At 57.6% G+C, this 17,549-nt stretch overlaps 1 protein-coding gene across 5 annotated transcripts in view; it reads right to left on the bottom strand.

The window, feature by feature from the left end:
- Positions 1-13,231, bottom strand: part of NSD1 (nuclear receptor binding SET domain protein 1) — a 66,009-nt gene extending 52,778 nt beyond the window's left edge. Inside the window, exons 1-2 of one of the 5 annotated variants that reach the window (XM_063348768.1) lie at positions 13,210-13,231; positions 11,077-11,759 (exon numbers count right to left, since the gene is read on the bottom strand). In XM_063348768.1, coding sequence (XP_063204838.1) covers positions 11,077-11,739 — 663 coding nt within the window. In that variant the 5' untranslated portion in view covers positions 11,740-11,759; positions 13,210-13,231. Of the gene's footprint in view, positions 1-11,076; positions 11,760-11,971; positions 12,225-12,898; positions 13,072-13,209 lie in introns of those variants that run through there. The other 4 variants (XM_063348766.1, XM_063348767.1, XM_063348769.1 and 1 more) reach the window with 4 other exon arrangements.
- Between the last annotated feature and the right edge of the window lie 4,318 nt (positions 13,232-17,549).

The following is a 17,549-nucleotide window of genomic DNA, read 5'->3' as shown; positions in this document are numbered from 1 at the left end:
CTTCGACCTCAGTCTTATCCTTCTGTCCTGAGTTCACACAGCCCCTGTCACTGGGGGGTCCAGATCCTTTAACTCCCGTGAAGTGAAGCAGCAAGGGCTGCACCTCTGGTACAGCGACTGCTGCTGACAGTCAGAGATAGTTAAAAGTACGACTCCTACCACTGTCCTGCTCTTACGAATGGGAGGATGGAAAGAAGTCCAAGCGATCCGCTGCTCATCATTTCACTCAGCTCCAACGCTCACACACTGAGAAATGAACACATACAGATAGAAGGGAAGAAGACAGGAATTGGGAAATAATCTTTGCCTGTGAATGGAAAGATAAAAAGGAGATGAAATGAAGAACAACACTGAAGCAAAGTCAAGAACTGAAATTAATAACTGCTTGCGATGAAAGCCAAAAAATAAATTCTCATTAGCAAAGATTCTTGTTTTAAAGGAGCTTTTCTGAAAGCAGAACCAAATTGGTTGAAAAACATTAAATGGAAAGAAAATTAAATTGTATCTACTTCATAGTTTAAGAAGTATTTGAAGGCAAGCAAAAAGAGGTCATCAATCAAAGTTTCCTCCATATAAAGTAGTATTACAAAGCATAAGAGCTTTAAGCCTTTACCGAGAGAGGCCGCGATGCTGAACCTGCGCTCGTGCAGGCAGAGCGGCAGCCCTGTGCTCCGCTACGAGAAAACTTAGAGGAATAAATCCCTGCCCAACTGGAGTAAGTATGTAAAAAACCCACCCAAACCACAACACCTGCACGGCGTATCAGCTGAAACCACCACCCCCCTCACCAGAATAATGACGACGCTGGCACTTAACTTCATGGCAGGCTGCAAGTCAAACAGAGGAGTCTGAGAAGCCTGCTGGAAACCACAGGCAGCCAGCGCTGCTGGGGACCAGGGGACACGGTCTTTGTCACCCCACGGCTCCAGCCTTCCTTCGGCTTCAGCACTGCAGCAAAAAGCAAACAGGCGTCTGACCTACATTCGTGTCTGAAAAAGTACAGTACCTCTTATCTGGGACCATTATCACACAGAAGTGCTAAATACTCACTAATTAAATATTCACTAGCAAAAAATACAGCAGAGATTATGATACAAGCCAAACTTCTGTTATCTACATGTCTGTGGATATTTGTTGTCTTTGGCTAGTTTTTAGTACCCTTTTCCAGGCTGCGGCAGCCTACAAATGCAAAGGGTGCTACGTACGTACGAACTACCGTGAAAGGTTAAAATAAAGAGAGCTGACTGCACTGCATTGGGTAATTCATACGTCCTGAAGCATCTGTATCAAGTTCAGGAGTTATAAATGTACGGATTTTAAACAAAGAATGGACTGATGTGAGAAGACCAAAGGCTCAGTTATCTAGGTAACTGGTTAAGAGCATCTCTGTTTCATTGCTTTCTTAATGGAGATCATTTTCCTTATGGATCGGACAGAACAGCAGTGTGACAGAAAGCTTTGGCACTTCAGCATCCTAATAACCAGAAACGCACCTGACAGCACGATTTGGGGAAGGCAGGAGGAGGAAGCGGGAGAGAAGGGGTACGATCTCACACGGATCCCCAGTGGAGAGAAATCCACAAACACGCAGAAGACTTCAAACTGCCCGCAGCCTGACGCGGAGGGAAAAACTCTCACGCTTGCTTATCTGCATACATTTTAAATGACAAATCAAGTTCTCTTTAAATCTGTCTCTTTTAATCAGCACTATTTTTTTTCAAGCAAGAGAGGAACCGCAGGCATTACCACAACATTGTTAAGTCTCACAAAGGACAAATATCAACAATTATCCTCTCATGTCAGAGAACTAGCAAAAAAAAACCCCATCTGAAACCAGGTCATCAGATCTTTCCCCTTTTCAGCCTTACTTTTGTGCTCCTTTATATTATCAAACAAATTGTTCACAAGTAAGCCATCTGATAAATGCAACGTTCATTTTCGGAAACGAAGTTTCTAAATCCATTAGATGAAAAACAGATTCAAACTGCGCAAAATGAAACTCGGCTATTCTAATTTATATATGTAAACTGTATCCATTCCAGCTTAAGCTGTAACCAGAATGAAGTGGCACCAGAGAACAGCATGTACACGCAGTGCAGAGCAAATGCCGTATTAGAACCTCAACAGCTAAAAATCGAGAGTTTGGGTTGAATTCAATGGGTAACTATTAACATTTGCTTGTTGGTTGCTTTGGTTTGGTTGTTGGGGCTTTTTTAATTCCATGGGCTTCTTTAAAAGCAACCAACATTCAACCAGGGCTGGCAAATTTAATCTTCTGCAGAAATTATGATTCACCCACAGAAAAAGATACAATCCCACTTTGTTAGTCCAAATGCAAAGACGCCACTTACACAGGACCATAACCTCCTGAAAATGAGGTGGTATTCAGCATGCAAATCCCCCCTGCCCAACTGAACTATTTTTTCCAAAACAAACAAAAATTATAAATGTTCTGTTCACATAAAGTTAAGTTTTAATTTGCATTTAAATTTTCAACTGCTTTTGCTGAATCCCTACTAAAAATTAAATCAGAATTTTTGAACACTAGCAGTGCAATAAACTTATCTTGTGTTTATTTATTTCTTGATATCCACACTTCGAGCCATGCCCTGAGGAAGGTTCATGCTTAAATCATCAGGTCCTGCAAATTTATGCTTCAGAGAGGCTTCCTTACCTTTACGCTGTGAATCCAGCTTCCTAAACGTATTCACTCACATGCCACGAGAGAAGGGACAACCAAAATTAGGAGGAATCTGACTTCTTTCACTACTGCTACTTAGAAATCCGTGGGCAGTCGCCACGCTAGCCAGAACAGTGAGAAGTCTGAACAGGTGCTTGAGAAAACCAAACACCACAGTAACATCAGGGCAAGCGGAGGAACTATTAAAAGGGAGATAACAACCCTGCTCCTCGCCCTTCTCACATTAGGCAACAGGCAGGTTTCTATCTTACCACCGACAGTGCGAGGGAAGTCATGAATACACTCTCCAAAACAAGAGGTACGTGGTCTCCAGTGTGCCGAGATACTGCTGTGCAAAGAATTCTCTGTTCGCTTTTCCCTAAAAAACACCAAACCAAAAGGCACCCCGGTCCTTTGGCTAGTATGCGATGCTCCGTTGGATTGCTCTATCCAACTCGAGACTTCTGGTTTCTCACACAAAAAAAGTCAAATTCTGCATGTCTGAAAATGAAAAATGAGTCCCCAGCGCATTAGTTCTGATGAGTGTCTGAAAATTAATACAAGTTACACTGCTAATTTATTACCCATAAAACTGCTTTTTTTTTCTGAAGACCACAGCAGCGCGAATGTGCCATCTCCAGCAGCACTCACAGCTGTCCAACACCGTACGTAACCCACAGAACAAGTTCCCCATCAAGAACTCACATAAACAAAGCTCTGCTTGGCAACCCTGCCTGCTGCTCCTTACCGGCAGCACTCCCGAACCACTCCCCTCCCGACGCCAGGCACATCCCAAGCGCTGCCCCTTCCACCTCCGGACTTGCTGCCTTCCCACAGAGCCACGGCAGCAGCTCAGCCCCAAAGAGGCAGCAGGGGGGTGCCAGGGGCTGCCGGACAAGCCACATTCATTTGTGGATCGTGCAGCTCCATCACTGACGAGGCTACAACCAAACCAGGCAATCAGCTGAGTGGGTGAACTTAGTACAAACCTGCCGCTCGGGCTGTGCTCGAGACAAAAGCGAAGGTGCCCGGCCAGGGCCAGCCCGCCCTCACAAGTGCTGGGAAAGAGAGGTAATACACAAGGACTTTTCTCCCAATTTCTTCTTGCCATTCTTCCAAAGACCCGGGTAAGATAAATACTGGTGCAACCTTACTGGTAACCACAGAAAGTCGGCATGTCAACTTTAACGAGTGCTTTTCCATCCTTCAGTAGAGGCAAAGCACACTGCTGAAACTCCTCCTGACTTCATCAATGCTTCTGGACACGTGAGAGATGGACGCGCACCACGTCCATCTTTATCACTGCTGCAAAGCTCCTGCGAGTAGGCACACTGAAACCAGATTTCTAATTTAACAAGAACAGAGAACTTTAGCTGGCATCTGCCAGGGCTGTCAGCCTCTGCCTCCAACACAGGGCAGCCTCGTGCCCTCTCCCGGCCACTGGAGTCAGGAGCACCCGCTCAGATCAACCAAAGCAAGGCCCGTGCTGCTACCCAGGACTGAACCAGCGGGACACACAACTCTCCACCTCCCACTCTGCCTCTGCACGGCACCACAACTCTGCAGGCATGACAAACTCCCTCCTGCTACCACCCGGCTCCCTTGCTGCAGCTGCCTGCTGGGAGAAGTGTGGCATGTTCCTGCAGGAGCCCAAACACACACCTATGCCCTGCACGTGTCCTCAGGAACGCTCCTGCTGGCACCCTGCTCCCACACCACCGGCAAACCTTGCAAACTTAGCAAGGAGACCCTGAAGTCCCCAGGCTCAACTGCAAGAGCCACGCTCCAGCATCTCCAAACCTAAGCAGCACAGGACACGCTATGTGCGCCCGACTCTGACCTCCCCACAGAGCAGTGGGATGGCCACAGTCCTGTCCCACAGCACACCAAAAAACCCCAAACCCTGTGCACTAGCACCAAGCCACGTCTTTGATGTCACCACACCCTGCAGTTCCCAACATCACCGTGACCTTAACCCCTAACGCAGCACTCACTCCAACACACCCGAAAGTAACATTTAAACTTCCAGTGACTATCTCAGCAAAGCAAAGGGCAACTTTTATCAACTTGTAACACAGGACAGCAGCAAATCAGGGACCCACAGCACAAACACAACCTCAGTTTTGACTCAACCCAAAATTCACCCAGGGCAGACACCGCAACTAACATTTGCAACCTGTTCTGGAGCTCAGCCTGCAAACCCACGGCCGCAGAAAAATACTCGGATGCCATGAAGTTACATGAAAGCAAGCGAGGCTATTGTTGATAGGTCTAAATTCACTAGACAAGAGTCTGCACCTGGGAAGTGTTTAGGGGTCCGCAAATCAACAGAGGTTGAAAACTGCTGCTCTAATTCAAAGCAGACTCTCTTACAGACCTTTTCCACCCATTAACTTGGAAATCCTGGCACTGCCTTAACCACCATAAAGGATTTAACTCCCATTTTACTGAGCAAAGACTGCATTGCACAGCACAGATGGCTCTGTGCAGACAGAACAAAACATAGGTCGTATTTTTCTGCTATTAAAAATGGCAGTAACTTGATGATTATTATTCTTTTTTAATCTCTCAGGACAAGCTCCCCCCCTTCGTCCCACTAGGGCTGAGTTTCTTTCTTCAGGTGTTTCTATTCCCTGTGCCTGTCTAAATGTCAGAGCAAATAACTGAAAAAACAATCAAAATTACTATATATAAGAAGCTCTCAGTCCCAGGCAAGAAAAGCAGAAGTATATTCTAAGTAACTAGACTGAAAGTTGATCGTCACCCGTAATGCTGATTTTTGAGTTACGAATGTCCTTTTAAGAAATAGTCTCAATTATAACTCAGAAAATACTTTTTTTTTTCCTTGCAGCTCAAGTAGCTTATTAATCATATTCAGAGTTGACACCTCTTCAGTGAGCGACAGATTTGTTCAGTTAACATCGGGAAATTAAAAAACCCCAAACTAATAATTGTTACGCATCACATAGTTTAAGCCCACTTCTGGGAACGGGGCGCAGCGAGGTGCAGTGGGAAGCTGCCATACTGCGAGAGGCAATCAACAAATCCACGACTTCAGGCAAAACAGAACTACGTTGCCCTGAAGTAACACACTTCTGCTACAGCTTCAAACCGAGCCACTACCGCCGATTTGGGCAAGGGCTTAGAAGCAGCTGTAACAGCAGAACTAGAGTCATTGTACTCTCAACAATACAAGATTTGTTAGGAAAAATGGTTCGAGTTCTGGGAGACGCCTTTTTACAAAAGAAATCAAAAGCAAGTAAACACAGTTAGCAGAGGTGGCAGGCCTTGAGAGGCAGCACGCATCCTAAAAAGGCACCTGTAAAAGCCAATTTTGCTGCTACTGTTGGCCATTTTTTCCTGTAGCAGTAGCAGGCGATGTGCTAAGCATGCCACCTGCATGGAGCAGAACTTCACTGCTGAATAGCTGAGTGAAGTCTACACTCCTCTGGCAACAGCCTTCACTAGAGATGTGAAGTATTTATGACTGCGGACAGTATGTTAACAAGGACATCGCTTGAACAAAGTCTCTCTTACCCAGACTTTAAAAAAAAAAAAAAAGGTTTAAATATAGAAAGCAGAAATTACATAGAGGTTTCTGCCATTATATTAAGCAAAACCTCACCTTTGAGACTGTCCAATCTGCAAGAAAATACGTCTGGTTTTGCTATTTGCACACAGACATTTTCAGCTTCAAAGAGCTGCGTGGCCCCACGTGAACTGCAAAGGCATCAATCATTCAAGTTTGACTCTGCACGACAGATACCCAGAACATCCATATTTACTAGAGAAACCACATTATTTTCTGTAACATCATACACACGAACAGGTATTTCGCACCTGACCAGCAATACTAGACTAGAGAACAAATACAACTGAAACAAGAGAGCAAACACAAATACAAATGAAACGAGAGAGCAAATGCTAGAATAAATTATTTCCAGGATCCAGCCCACTGTGCAGAACTCTAAATCCTACAGACTGTTAAAAAAACCCTGCTGTCACTCAAAGCGAGCTGCTCCTCACACCTCGGACACACTGTCCTGCTGTGACAGCATCTTAACACCCACCCACTCACACCACGACGAAGAGGCGATGCAGCGCCACCACATCATGAAAGCACTAAAAGTCATTAAGGGCCGCAAAAATTTACGGCCGAGCAGTAACACAGCCCAGGACAGCGCCCTAACCGTGGAAATATCCCTTCTTCTGGATTCCCACCACGGCTGAAGTCCTTCGCGGCTAAGTTTAGATCTGCTCGAGACATGAATGCACTTCAGTAGAGGGGCCCAGTGGACGCCAGCAGACTGCACTGCCAGGCGAGATCCAGCTACGTGCTCCTTTCTGAGAAGAAATAAGGTCTTCCAAACAGTGTAAATCTCAGTGGCAGGGAGGAGCGTGTGCGAGATCAGACGCACAGGGACAGCAGTCTGCGCAGAGCCTGTTCTCACCAGGTGCACGTAGAAGGAGACGGTGCCCGCAGAAGCGCAGACAGCCAAACGGAATTCATCTCCCCACCAGGAAGATGTCAACTGACCGAGGAAATTTATGTTCCCTGCTCAAACACACCACAGCCATGCCTATTGTATCTCAGGGATATAACGTTACCAGTAGTTAGTTACACCTCAAATCAACAGTCTGTAGTAGCAGATTCTTTCAAAAATGTTTACAGGAGTAGCAAGTATCACGTGGCGCTGGTTCCTTTATTTTATTTTTAGAAGAAATAGCACTAGACAAGTCAGTTGATAAATGAAGAACCAGGGTAACTCTCACCCAGGGAGATTAACACTTTTTGTAACGAGAATACTCTCCCACAGCTGCAAGATGCAACAGAACTCTGAAATTCAACATGGATTAATTCTAGGCTTAGATAGAGGGCTTTGCTGGCCTTCCGTACTTTTAATATATCGCATATGGTGTGGTTCCGGTAAACCAAAAACCTTCCAGGAGCCCTATGCATAGGTCCTACCCGTTCCTCACATCCAGCCACTGGAAGCAGCCATCCCTAGTGATGAAAGATCTGGCTCTGGATTTCCCTGCGCCTCCTGTCCTCACTGCCATTACCCGAACATCACACTCCTACAGCGCGGAGCTGGATAACAAGGAAATAGTATGAGAAGAATGAAAAGCAACATTGAGCAAGTGCCTCACGCGAGCTCTGCACATCCTGCAGCCTGAAGCCATCAGGGTCCCGTGGAAAAAATAGCTCATGAATGCATAACCCAGGAACACACGCTGCGTAACATACATGCAGCAAGACTGGCACACATGTACTTGAATACAAGAACTCTCAGCTTCTGAGTGCTCAACTCCGCAAACCAAATGAATCTAACGTACTTTGTGGGTAGCAATTAAAAAAAAATAATAAAAAAATCAGTAACTGGCAAAGCAAAAGCCAAGTAATACGGCACCCGAAGTTATGTAAAAAGCAAAACTTCAGCACAAGAGTTCTGTCAGAAACACGTCCACCTGCTCCAATTCTTTGGCAACCAAGTTCAAGCAAGATCGACGCTGCTCAGACCTCATGTGGCTGCACGTGCCCTGCCCAGCACTGGAGCCTGGGCCCATTTCTGCCTCCAACTCCAGAAAACAGTGTCCGATACAGCCTGCAAGGCTGGGAAAGTGCTAAAGACAAGCTCGTGTCAGGACCATACAGAACAAACAGTGAAATTGCAAAACAACCATTGCTTTTAATTTAAATAGTGATAACCCAACATTAACGCAATGTGCACGAGGATGTAAGCCACCAGCTGCCAGCAGTCACCGTATCGTCACTTCTGGAGCAGAAACAAGACCCAGCGAACACTGCTGTAGTTTCTTTCTCTCCAACACAAAATCTGGCAGGAGCTGTTGGGAGCACGGAAAGCTTCGGGTCAACCTTAACTAAGATTAACTCAACACTTAAAATAACTTCACTTCAGAATATGCATATCCCTCTTTACAACTGAATGCCACCTGAGCAAGCCCTCCACCCTTTGGGGCAATGTCTCGAGTAAAACGGATGCCAGGGCTATTAACAAATCCCCATGCAAAACAATACCCCTCCTACCCACAGGCGTTACTTAAATGCCAGACTTTGCATCCTAGTAAAGACAAAACCAAATGCTGTCCCTTCTGCTGGAAGCACTCTTGACATTTCGGAAATCAGCCTTTTCAAAGAGTTCGCAATGATCCAGGGAAAAATTCAAAACTTGCAAGGGGCAGACACAGAGGTGCAAGAAACACGCACGCTTTCCTCTTGGCGAAACAGGAAGTTCGAGCAGCAGCGGGCATACTCAAAGCTGTGAGCTTCAAGAACAGAAGCTCCGAGAAAGTCTTGCTTTAAGGTGGAGGAGCTCCACCATCAGGCTAGGTAAAAGGGATTATCCAAAAGGGTAGTCCAGCTATGACAAGCCACCCTAAAAATAGCAGTGCAGAACTCCCAGGGGTTTGTGGTTGATGTTTTAGGATTTTTTTTTGTTTAAGTTTTAGTATGCCCTCAAAAAGGTTGATTCCCCAAATACAAATGAGACAGCAATTAAAATGCCTACATGAACACAGGACCTGAGGAGCAAGCCTCGTTATTTCTAGCTACTACGTCATGTTCAACAATTAAAAGATCTTAATTGTCTCATTGGTGACATGGCAGAGAAAAATCCCTATCTCTTCACACCCAATAGGCAGCCGGGCTAAAATGAAGGACCACTCAGACAACCCACGCTTACTTACGAAAGGAAGAGAGCAAGCCTCAAGGAGAGAAGGATCCCAGGCTGTCCAAAAAATGCGTTTCTTCTCTGTTTTTTTTTTCTGAACGCAGCTATGCTTTTGAGCCACCAGCAAGGTCACTGTCATACTATGGCAGACAGGAAGGCAGTTGTACTGAAAAGTCAACCCCTTGTTGCATATTCAAATAACAGGCTCAATCACTAAGAGAGTTTTGTCACCATACAAGCTGCAGTTCCGTAGAGCACATCGTAAAAGCCACTGATAGCAGAGGCAAGTGTTGTGAAAGTACCTCCGCCAGCTTCTGTTTACAAAGTGAGACCCTCCCACAACCGCATCACCGAGCACATGTCTGCTGAGAGATCCCTGCTTTGCTCTGCAAAACAAAGCTAAGTATATGCACAAACCTCAGACCAACAGCCTTACCCCCAAAGGCTAAAGACTGAGTCTCCATAAGGAGACGGATTCTTCCCAAGAAACACTTGAGAGGAGCCACGATCCAGAGCTGAGCCTAACAGTGCCACAAACAAATTAAGCTGCTGTCAGCATCTTCCTGAAATCACCCCTTCCACGGGCACTCTGTAACAAGTGCTCCACCAGCTCCCAGAGCACAACTGGACACGGGTGAAAGCCGGTATTTCTCCCCAAGTGCTGCACCAGTAGCTCCCCAAGATGCACCAGCAGCATCTGTCCGGCAACAGCGGCTCTACTGAAATTAAGAGAGAGCAACATGGTTTTGGTGTCAGTGCTGTCACGTGAGTTAATTTTCACACCCTGCATCGAGTAACACTTAAAACCCAGAGCATCCTCCAGCAAGGCACCTTAAGTTTGCAAAAGCATATTTAAAAAATTGATAAAAAAATACTGAAGAGCTACGCTACAGGAAATATACATACATATCTGCAAATAAGAAGTCACGCTGAAAACCATCCAAAAATTATACTTGCATTCAAAAGGACATTGTACAAAAAAAAAGTTGAACGCATCTATCTCCTTCCAGAACTCTAGAAGTTCAATGAGCTTTGCTTCTTATTAAGCATATTAGAAAACAAACTAAAGGAATTTGTGAGCGTAAATTAGAAAGAAAAAAAAAAAAAAGTCATCCTGAATAACAGGCAAGGTTTGCTGCCCGTGAGGTCTGTCAGGCCATGACACAGCCAAAGTCTCTCACAGCCCGGGTACCTCAGGCCGGGCCAGACAAAGAGCCGTCTGACAGCGTTAAAGCCGGCGCAGGCAGGCGAGGGGAAAGCTCCGCTCCGGCCCTTATCTTCCCCCCCGCCTTTCCGGGGGGGGGGAAAGAAGGAAAAAAAAAAAAAAAAAGCTTGTAACGGGGAGGGGGGAAACAACCCCAAAAACTCCACCGCAACTTGGCAGCGCTGCGCTGTTCCCGGGCGGAGGGATGGTGCGGGGAGAGGCGGGAGCGGCGGCGGCGGGGCAGGGCCGGTCGGCGGAGGCCGCTGACAGCCGGCGGGGCAGAGCCGGGGCCGTCCGCCCCCCCGCTCCGCGCCCCGGCAGGGTCCCCTCGGCAAGATGGCTGCCCGCCCGCCAGGGTGCCGGCTGCGAGGCCGCCCGGCCCGACCCCGCCGCGCTTCGCCTCGCCGGCCTCCGCCGCAAAATGGCAGCGGCCCCCCGCCCGGCGTGTCGCCCGTCCCCGTCTCCCTCCCACCCCACCCCCCCGCCCCGCCGGTGCTTACGAGCTGCAGGGCCGCCGCCGCGGCGGTGGCGGAAGGCTCCGGCTTCTCCCCGGGATCGCCGTCCCGCACCGTCGTCGGCACCGGCTCGGCCGGCTGCAAGCGGGGCGGCGGCGGGCTGGCGGGGCCCTGCTGCGGCCCGGGGCGGCCGCGGCTCCGCGAACCGGCCTCGGCCGCCGCCTCCTCCTCCTCCTCGTCCTCCTCCTCCTCCTCCGGCGTCTCGGCGCCCTCCTCCTCCTCCTCCTCGTCCTCCTCCTCCTCCTCCGCCGCCTCCTCTCCGCCGTCCCGCAGGAGCAGGGGAAAGGCCAGGGCCCCACGGGGCGCGTCGGCCGCCGGGCCGGCTCCGTCGGCGCCGGCCGCCGGGTCCTGCGCGGCGGGGAGGCGGGGGGGCGGCGAGCCGGGGTCGGGCAGGGCCTCAGCGCCGTCGGCAGCGCCGCCGAGGTACTCGGCGTTGATCATGGAGGCCAGGTCCTGCAGCCGGCGCAGCGGGATGTAGCAGGACGAGGGGTCCTGGCCGTAGACAGGCTTGGCGGCGGCCAGCTGCATGGCGGGCGGCTCGGGGCCGCGGCCCTCGCCGAAGGGGACGCCCTTGGCCTCGGCGGCCGCCAGCGAGGTGCCGAAGGGGACGAGGCAGCTGCGCCGGCTCACTTCGCAGGCCTGCTCCATGCCGGGCGGCGGGCATCCACCTGCGGGCACAGCACAATGGGGTCAGCCCGGCCGCCGCAAAATGGCAGCCGCGCCCGGGGGGCCCGCTCGGCTCCGCCGGGGCCGCCGCCGCCACCGCCGTCGCGCTTAGGCCCAGGCCGCAGCCCGCCGCCCGGCCCGGCCAGCCTCGGGCCGCCCGCTTCTCCGGCCGCCGCCGCCACCCTGCGGGAAGGGGCGAGGGGAGGCCGCTCACCTGCGGCCGCCGCGGCCGGCTCGCCGCCTGCCCCCGGTGCGGACCGAGAAGGAGACGCGCCGACCCGGCCCGGCCAGGCCCCGCCAGCGCTGCTCCTCCGCCGCCTCCCTCCTCCCTCCCCCGCATGCGCGCGCCCGACGCCGCCATCCCGCCGGCGCGCGCCCCGCGCCTGCGCGCGCGCGCGCTCCCCCCACCGCTCCGCCGCACCGCTCTTGGGGTTCGGCGGCGGCCAATCAGCGCGCGCCCGCGCGGCCCCCCCTCGCCCCCCCCCCCCCCCCGGCGGGTGCCCCCCCCCTCCTCCGCGCTCTGCCTGCCCCGGGGGGGTGGGGGAGGGGGGCGCTCAGTGCTGCCCCCCCCCGGTGCGCCCCGCCGCCACCGGCCTGCCCCGCCGCGGCCCCGCTCCCCCCCTCCCGCCGACCGGCCCGGTCCGGCCCGGCCCGGCCCGACGCACATGGCGGCCCGGCCCCGCCGCCCCCACCTCCATCTTAGGCGGCGGCGGCGGTGGGGGGCACCGGGCGGCCCCGCCGGGACGGGCCCGGGATGGGGCGGGTCAGGACGGGGCAGCCCGGTCGGGCCTCACCTGCGGGCCCCGATGCTCTCCCCCCCCCGCCCCCCCGCCTCGTCGGCCGCGGGGCCGGCGGGCAGGCCGCGGGCCTGCGAGCGGCGGCGGAGCGGGCGCCAACAAAATGGAGTCGGCCGGGCCCTGCGCCCCGGCGGGGCAGCCGGCGGGCGGGCGGCGGCTCCTGCCCGGCGGCGCGGACCGCCCGCTCGGCCCCGGTCCCCGTGTCCCGGCCCCGGTCCCAGCGGGCAGTCAACGCGGCGGGGGTCGCGGGCCGCCGCCCGCCCCCGCCTGGCCCGGGTTACCCCCTGCCATTGTCCGCCGGGCCCGGCGCCCCGGCCGCGCTCCCCCGCCGCCCTCCCGCGCACCGGCGGGCCGGGCAGTCGCCCTCCGCGGGGCCCCGCCGTGCCGCGCCGTGCCGTGCCGTGCCTCGCCGAGCCTCGCCCGCCGGGGAGCGGCGCCCGGCTGCCCGCGGCCTGGTTGTCCTCGCCGGGCTCCGCCGCTCCCGGACAGCGAGCGCCGCGCTCCCGCCCGCCCTCCCGCCGCCGAGCGGCGCGCGGCCGGCCCCGCCGCCCGCCCGCTCCGCCGGGCCGGGCCGCCATCGGCGCCCCCCCCGCTCCCCCCCCTCGCGGGCTCGGCCGGCCGGCGGCCCCGCGGCGGGCGGCGGCTCCGCCGCTACCTCCAGATGGGGGCCGGGGTCTCCGCCGCCAACCGCGCGGGTCCGGGCGCCGCGCCACGCCGCCGCCGCACCGGCACGGCTGGGCAGGCACGGGGCGGGGGCGGCCGGGCGGGGGGCAGCGGCCGGGGCAGCGCGGGGATGTGGCACCGGGGCGGTGCTGCCCGGGCCGGGGCGGGAGGGGGGGGGCGGGCAAGGACCGGCCGCCCCCCGGGGAGCTGGGTGCCGCCGCGGGGCTCGGCGCGGCGCTGCCCGGGCCGACCCGCTCCCCCCGCCCGCCGCTGCCCTTTGTTTCTAACCCCCCCCCCCGGCACGGCCGTGCGGGAGCTCCCGGCCGCGGTGTGTGTCCCCCCCCGCACCGGGGCCCCGGTGCAGCCTCTCTGCACACTCAGGCAGCGCCCGGCCCTCGTTGTCCCGCTGGAAAAGCGTCTGCCGAAAACTCCATCATGGAGCGGCGGGCAGGTGGCACCTCGGTGGGGAGCGGGACCCGGCCGGCGGGCAGCCCTGCCTCCTCCCTGCCCTGTCTTGCAGCCGGCGATGGGGCAACCATTCCTCCCCCAGTGTCCCCCCCAGAGGGGCCGCACCGCGGTTCCCCGACCCGTCATCCCCTGCGCTGGTGTGCCGCCAGCGTGGAGAGGCTGCCATGTTTGTTCTCGCGCCGCTCCAGCACACCCACGGAGGGTGGGGTGACCCGTCAGGAAGCACCACGCTCGGAGGTTTTACTCCTGACATGTTTGCACCTCCGAGGTCCCAGCCCCTGGCTCGGCCAGTGGCGCCCGACACACCATGGGCCATCTTGCCCAGTGCCCACGTGCTGCGGTGACACGTGGGAGCTGGGGACACGCCACGGCCGGCGCTGTATGAACTCGGCACCGAGGCCTCACGTCCATGCGGTCCTCCCCGCCCGCCCAGAGATGGGGCAGCACCTGGCGTGGCTGGGGTCTCACCCTGTTCCCCCCAAAACGGGGAAATACCTCTGGCACAGCCCATCTCCCAGGGATTGACTCCGGCTGCAGCGGCCACACCCCGGCACACCCAGGCGGGGGCCCGGCAGCCAACTTTCCTCCTTGGAGCAACCTGCCACACACGTTTCCGCCACGTTCCCAAAATAAAGCTAATGGTTTATTTATAACCGCCCCCCCCCGGGGGCAGGCAGGGCCCTGCACAGGGCGGGAGCGCCCCAAGTCTCCCCATCGCCTGGCATCAAGACCCAGCGAGGAAGGGTTGTCACGGGGAGAGGTTTAGGACTGTCCCCAACGTGGTCCCTGACTGTCACCAGCCCCCCTCGCTCTGCTGATTTGCCCCCTTATGCTGGCGGGGCAGGGAGAGGCAGGGCTGCCAGACAGGGCACATCCCAGCCTGGGCACTGGCCCCATGCCCAGCCTGGTCCCCCCCTGGCTGCCACCCGCCAGGGGCTGAGCCCTCTCTTTGTGGGCACGTGGCGCGACACAGCCCCATGGGACACTGGTGGGCAGCGGTGCCCAGGTGGCTGGGGGCACCCCCAGGCATGTCCCCATCCCAGTGTCTCCCCCAGCACATCCCAGTGCCTTGTGGTTACTGGCGTAGGGAGGAGCACGGCGGGGGTGGCGGGATGCCCTCAGATGCACTCCCCGTCTGCTGTGTCACCTCTCCCCGCGCCGCGGAGAGCGCCCACAGGAAGGGCCCTTCCCCGGCCCTTCTCTTCCGGCAGAAGAGCAGGCAAATGGCACCCCGGCCGCCGCCGCGCTCCCGCCCGGATGTGCGGCATGGCGGGCAGCACGGGCCGGCCCTGCCGCTGCCGCGCAGGGCTTTGTCTGCGGGCTCTGGCAGGGAGCACGGGCGACCGGTGGCCTCCCAGAGTGTCCTCCCCGCTTGCCGGGCTTCGCCTGCGAGCCCCCCACCCCATGGCCGCGCTCGCCCCCCCGGCCAAGCCTGTCTTCCCAAAGCATGCCGGGGCCTCCGGAATTGGTCAGGCCGGTGGCTGCGGAGCCGCACGGCGCTGCGGGCTCCCTCTGGAGGCCCTGGTCCCCGTGCACAGCCCGGCTCCATCCCCCCGTGGGAGCAGCCCCGTCCCCCCTCTCCCCGTCACCCAATTCATGGCCCCCCCCGATGCACAGCCCCGGCTCCCGCCATGGCCGCTCCCCGCCACCACAGTGATGCAGGAGAGAACATGGCCCCGCGCCGGGGGCTGCCACTCGCTCTCCCCGGGGGAGATGGGGGGGTCACAGCCAGCAGTGGGGAGCCCCAGATCCCAACGTGGAGGAAGCCGTGGCCCACGCAGGTCCCACGGGAGCCATGGGCAGGCTGAGCTCGCTGCAAGTGGCCCCCAGCCGCGGCTGTCCAACCCCCGGCAGGCACTTGGGCACGGCAGGGGGCACGGGAAGATGCCGGGGGACCCGGGGGGAGCACAGCCCCGGGGAGCAGCACCGGGGCCCTGCACAAAGGGCCGGGTGGGAGCCGTGGCCGTGGGGCTGGCGCATGGCCGGGAGCGTGGGCGAAAGGGTTAAGGAGCTGCGGCGGGCAGGGGGGGGCTGGCCCGGCCGGGGGAGAGGAAGGAAGCAGAGGAGGAGAGGAGAGGAGAGCAGAGGAGAGCATCCTGCCCGGAGGGTTTGCCGGGGGCCCCTTTCCCGCCGGGAAGCGGCTTGCGGGGCTTGAGACCGCAGGGGATGGAGCGGCGGAGAACCACCGGGGCAGCCGGCGGGGCTCAGCCCGGCTCCGCGCCCGCAGCACCGGCAGGGCCGTGCCCGCGGCTCCGTGCTCGCAGGCAGGCAGCCACGGGGTCCTCCTCGCTGCGCCGGTGTGCCTGGCGCGGGGGTCTGCTCCCCGTGCTGGGGTGACCCCAGCCTCCCTGGTCTCCCACCTCGCAGCCCCCCTTGTCCTACCGCTCCCCCAAAACCTTGAGGGGGCAGCCCCAAGGACAGGCAGGACGGGAGCAGCACGGGGGCACGCAAAGGCAGTGGGTGGGGGGCAGGACCCCCACCACAAGCTGCTGGGGACAGGAGCCACCACATCCTCGGCTCTGTGTGGAAGAGCTGTCACTGGGCTGGGGCTGCCTGGAGACCTGTCACCCCAGCAGCCATGTGCAGCACGGGGATGGTCCCCGGGGTCCAGGGTGCCCGGCTGGGTGCTGCAGCCAGTCTTGGGGACTTCCCTGCTCCCCAGCCCTCGGGCAGACATGCTGGCCCCCCCGTCCCCCCGTCCCCAGCCGAGGGGGTGTGCAGGGCCCCAGCCCTGGGCAGCGAGGCTGCGCCCCCTCTGGGCTTCGCTCCATCCACCCAAGGAGGGCCGAGGTTCACCGGGCTCCTGCGCCCATGGGGTGCCCTCCCCATGCTGGTCCCCATCACCCTGAGCGGGTACGAGCGGGATCCCCACCGGGACATGGCTCAGCTTTGCATCCCGAACCCCCCGCCCTGCCCCGCTCCCAGCCCCATCCATCCGTGAGGGCGATGGGATGGAGAACGGAGCCAGGATACCCCCCCCAGCCGTTTGTCACCCCTCCAACACGGTCCCAGGGCTGGCCTGCCGCGAAGGCCACTGTCACCGGCCCAAAAGGCGTGGATGTACAGCGGGGGAGCGAGCGGGGGGGACGACACACACTACCCGTCCTGTCCCGGTCCCGCACGCCCCGCACGGCGCTGCTGCCGCTGGCCAGGAGATGGGGCTCGCAGCCCGGCTTCCCCCGCCGCTCGCCCGCCTGCTGCCGGCCACGGCCGGGCGAGCGCAGGGGGCTGCGGGCTGCAGAGGGGGCTGCGGCGGGGCAGCCCCCCCGCCCGCCCTCGCTGGGACCCCCAGCTTGGCCTGCCCGGGGCTGGGAGGGAGCCTGAGGGTGCATGAAGGGAGGTGCGTGGCGGGGGGGGTGCGTCAGGGAGGATGCATGGGGGTGCGTGGCTGCCCCCGTGTGAATGGGGACGGAGGGGGCGGGGGGGGGTGTTGTACACGTGCATGGGGATGTGCGTGCGTGGAAGGGGGATGTGGGGGGGTGTATGCATGTGCGGGGGGGTTGCGTGCGGGATGTAGCGTGTGTGCATGGGGGGGTGGATGCATGCGTGGGGTGGGGGAGCGTTTCTGTGCGTGGGTGGGTGGGGGGGGCGAGGTGTGTGTGCGGAGGGGCGTGTGTGCCTGCAGAGCGGTGCGAGTGTGTCTGTGCACAGCAGGGTGGGTGTGCAGGGGCTTGTGCCTGGGTGGGGGGACTGTCCGGATATGGGGGGGGGGTGTGTGCCTGCGTCTATGTGTGTGCCTGCGTCTATGTGTGTGTGTGCCTGCATGTGTGTGTGTGTGCCTGTGTCTATGTGTGTGTGTGTGCCTGCGTCTATGTGTGTGTGTGCCTGTGTCTATGTGTGTGTGTGTGCCTGCGTCTATGTGTG

This window comes from Chroicocephalus ridibundus, chromosome 11 (assembly GCF_963924245.1).
Source record: "Chroicocephalus ridibundus chromosome 11, bChrRid1.1, whole genome shotgun sequence".
NCBI classification, from domain to species: Eukaryota; Metazoa; Chordata; class Aves; order Charadriiformes; family Laridae; genus Chroicocephalus; species Chroicocephalus ridibundus.
The sequence above is the reverse complement of the archived record's forward strand: the minus strand, read 5'-3'. Positions and strand labels throughout refer to the sequence as shown.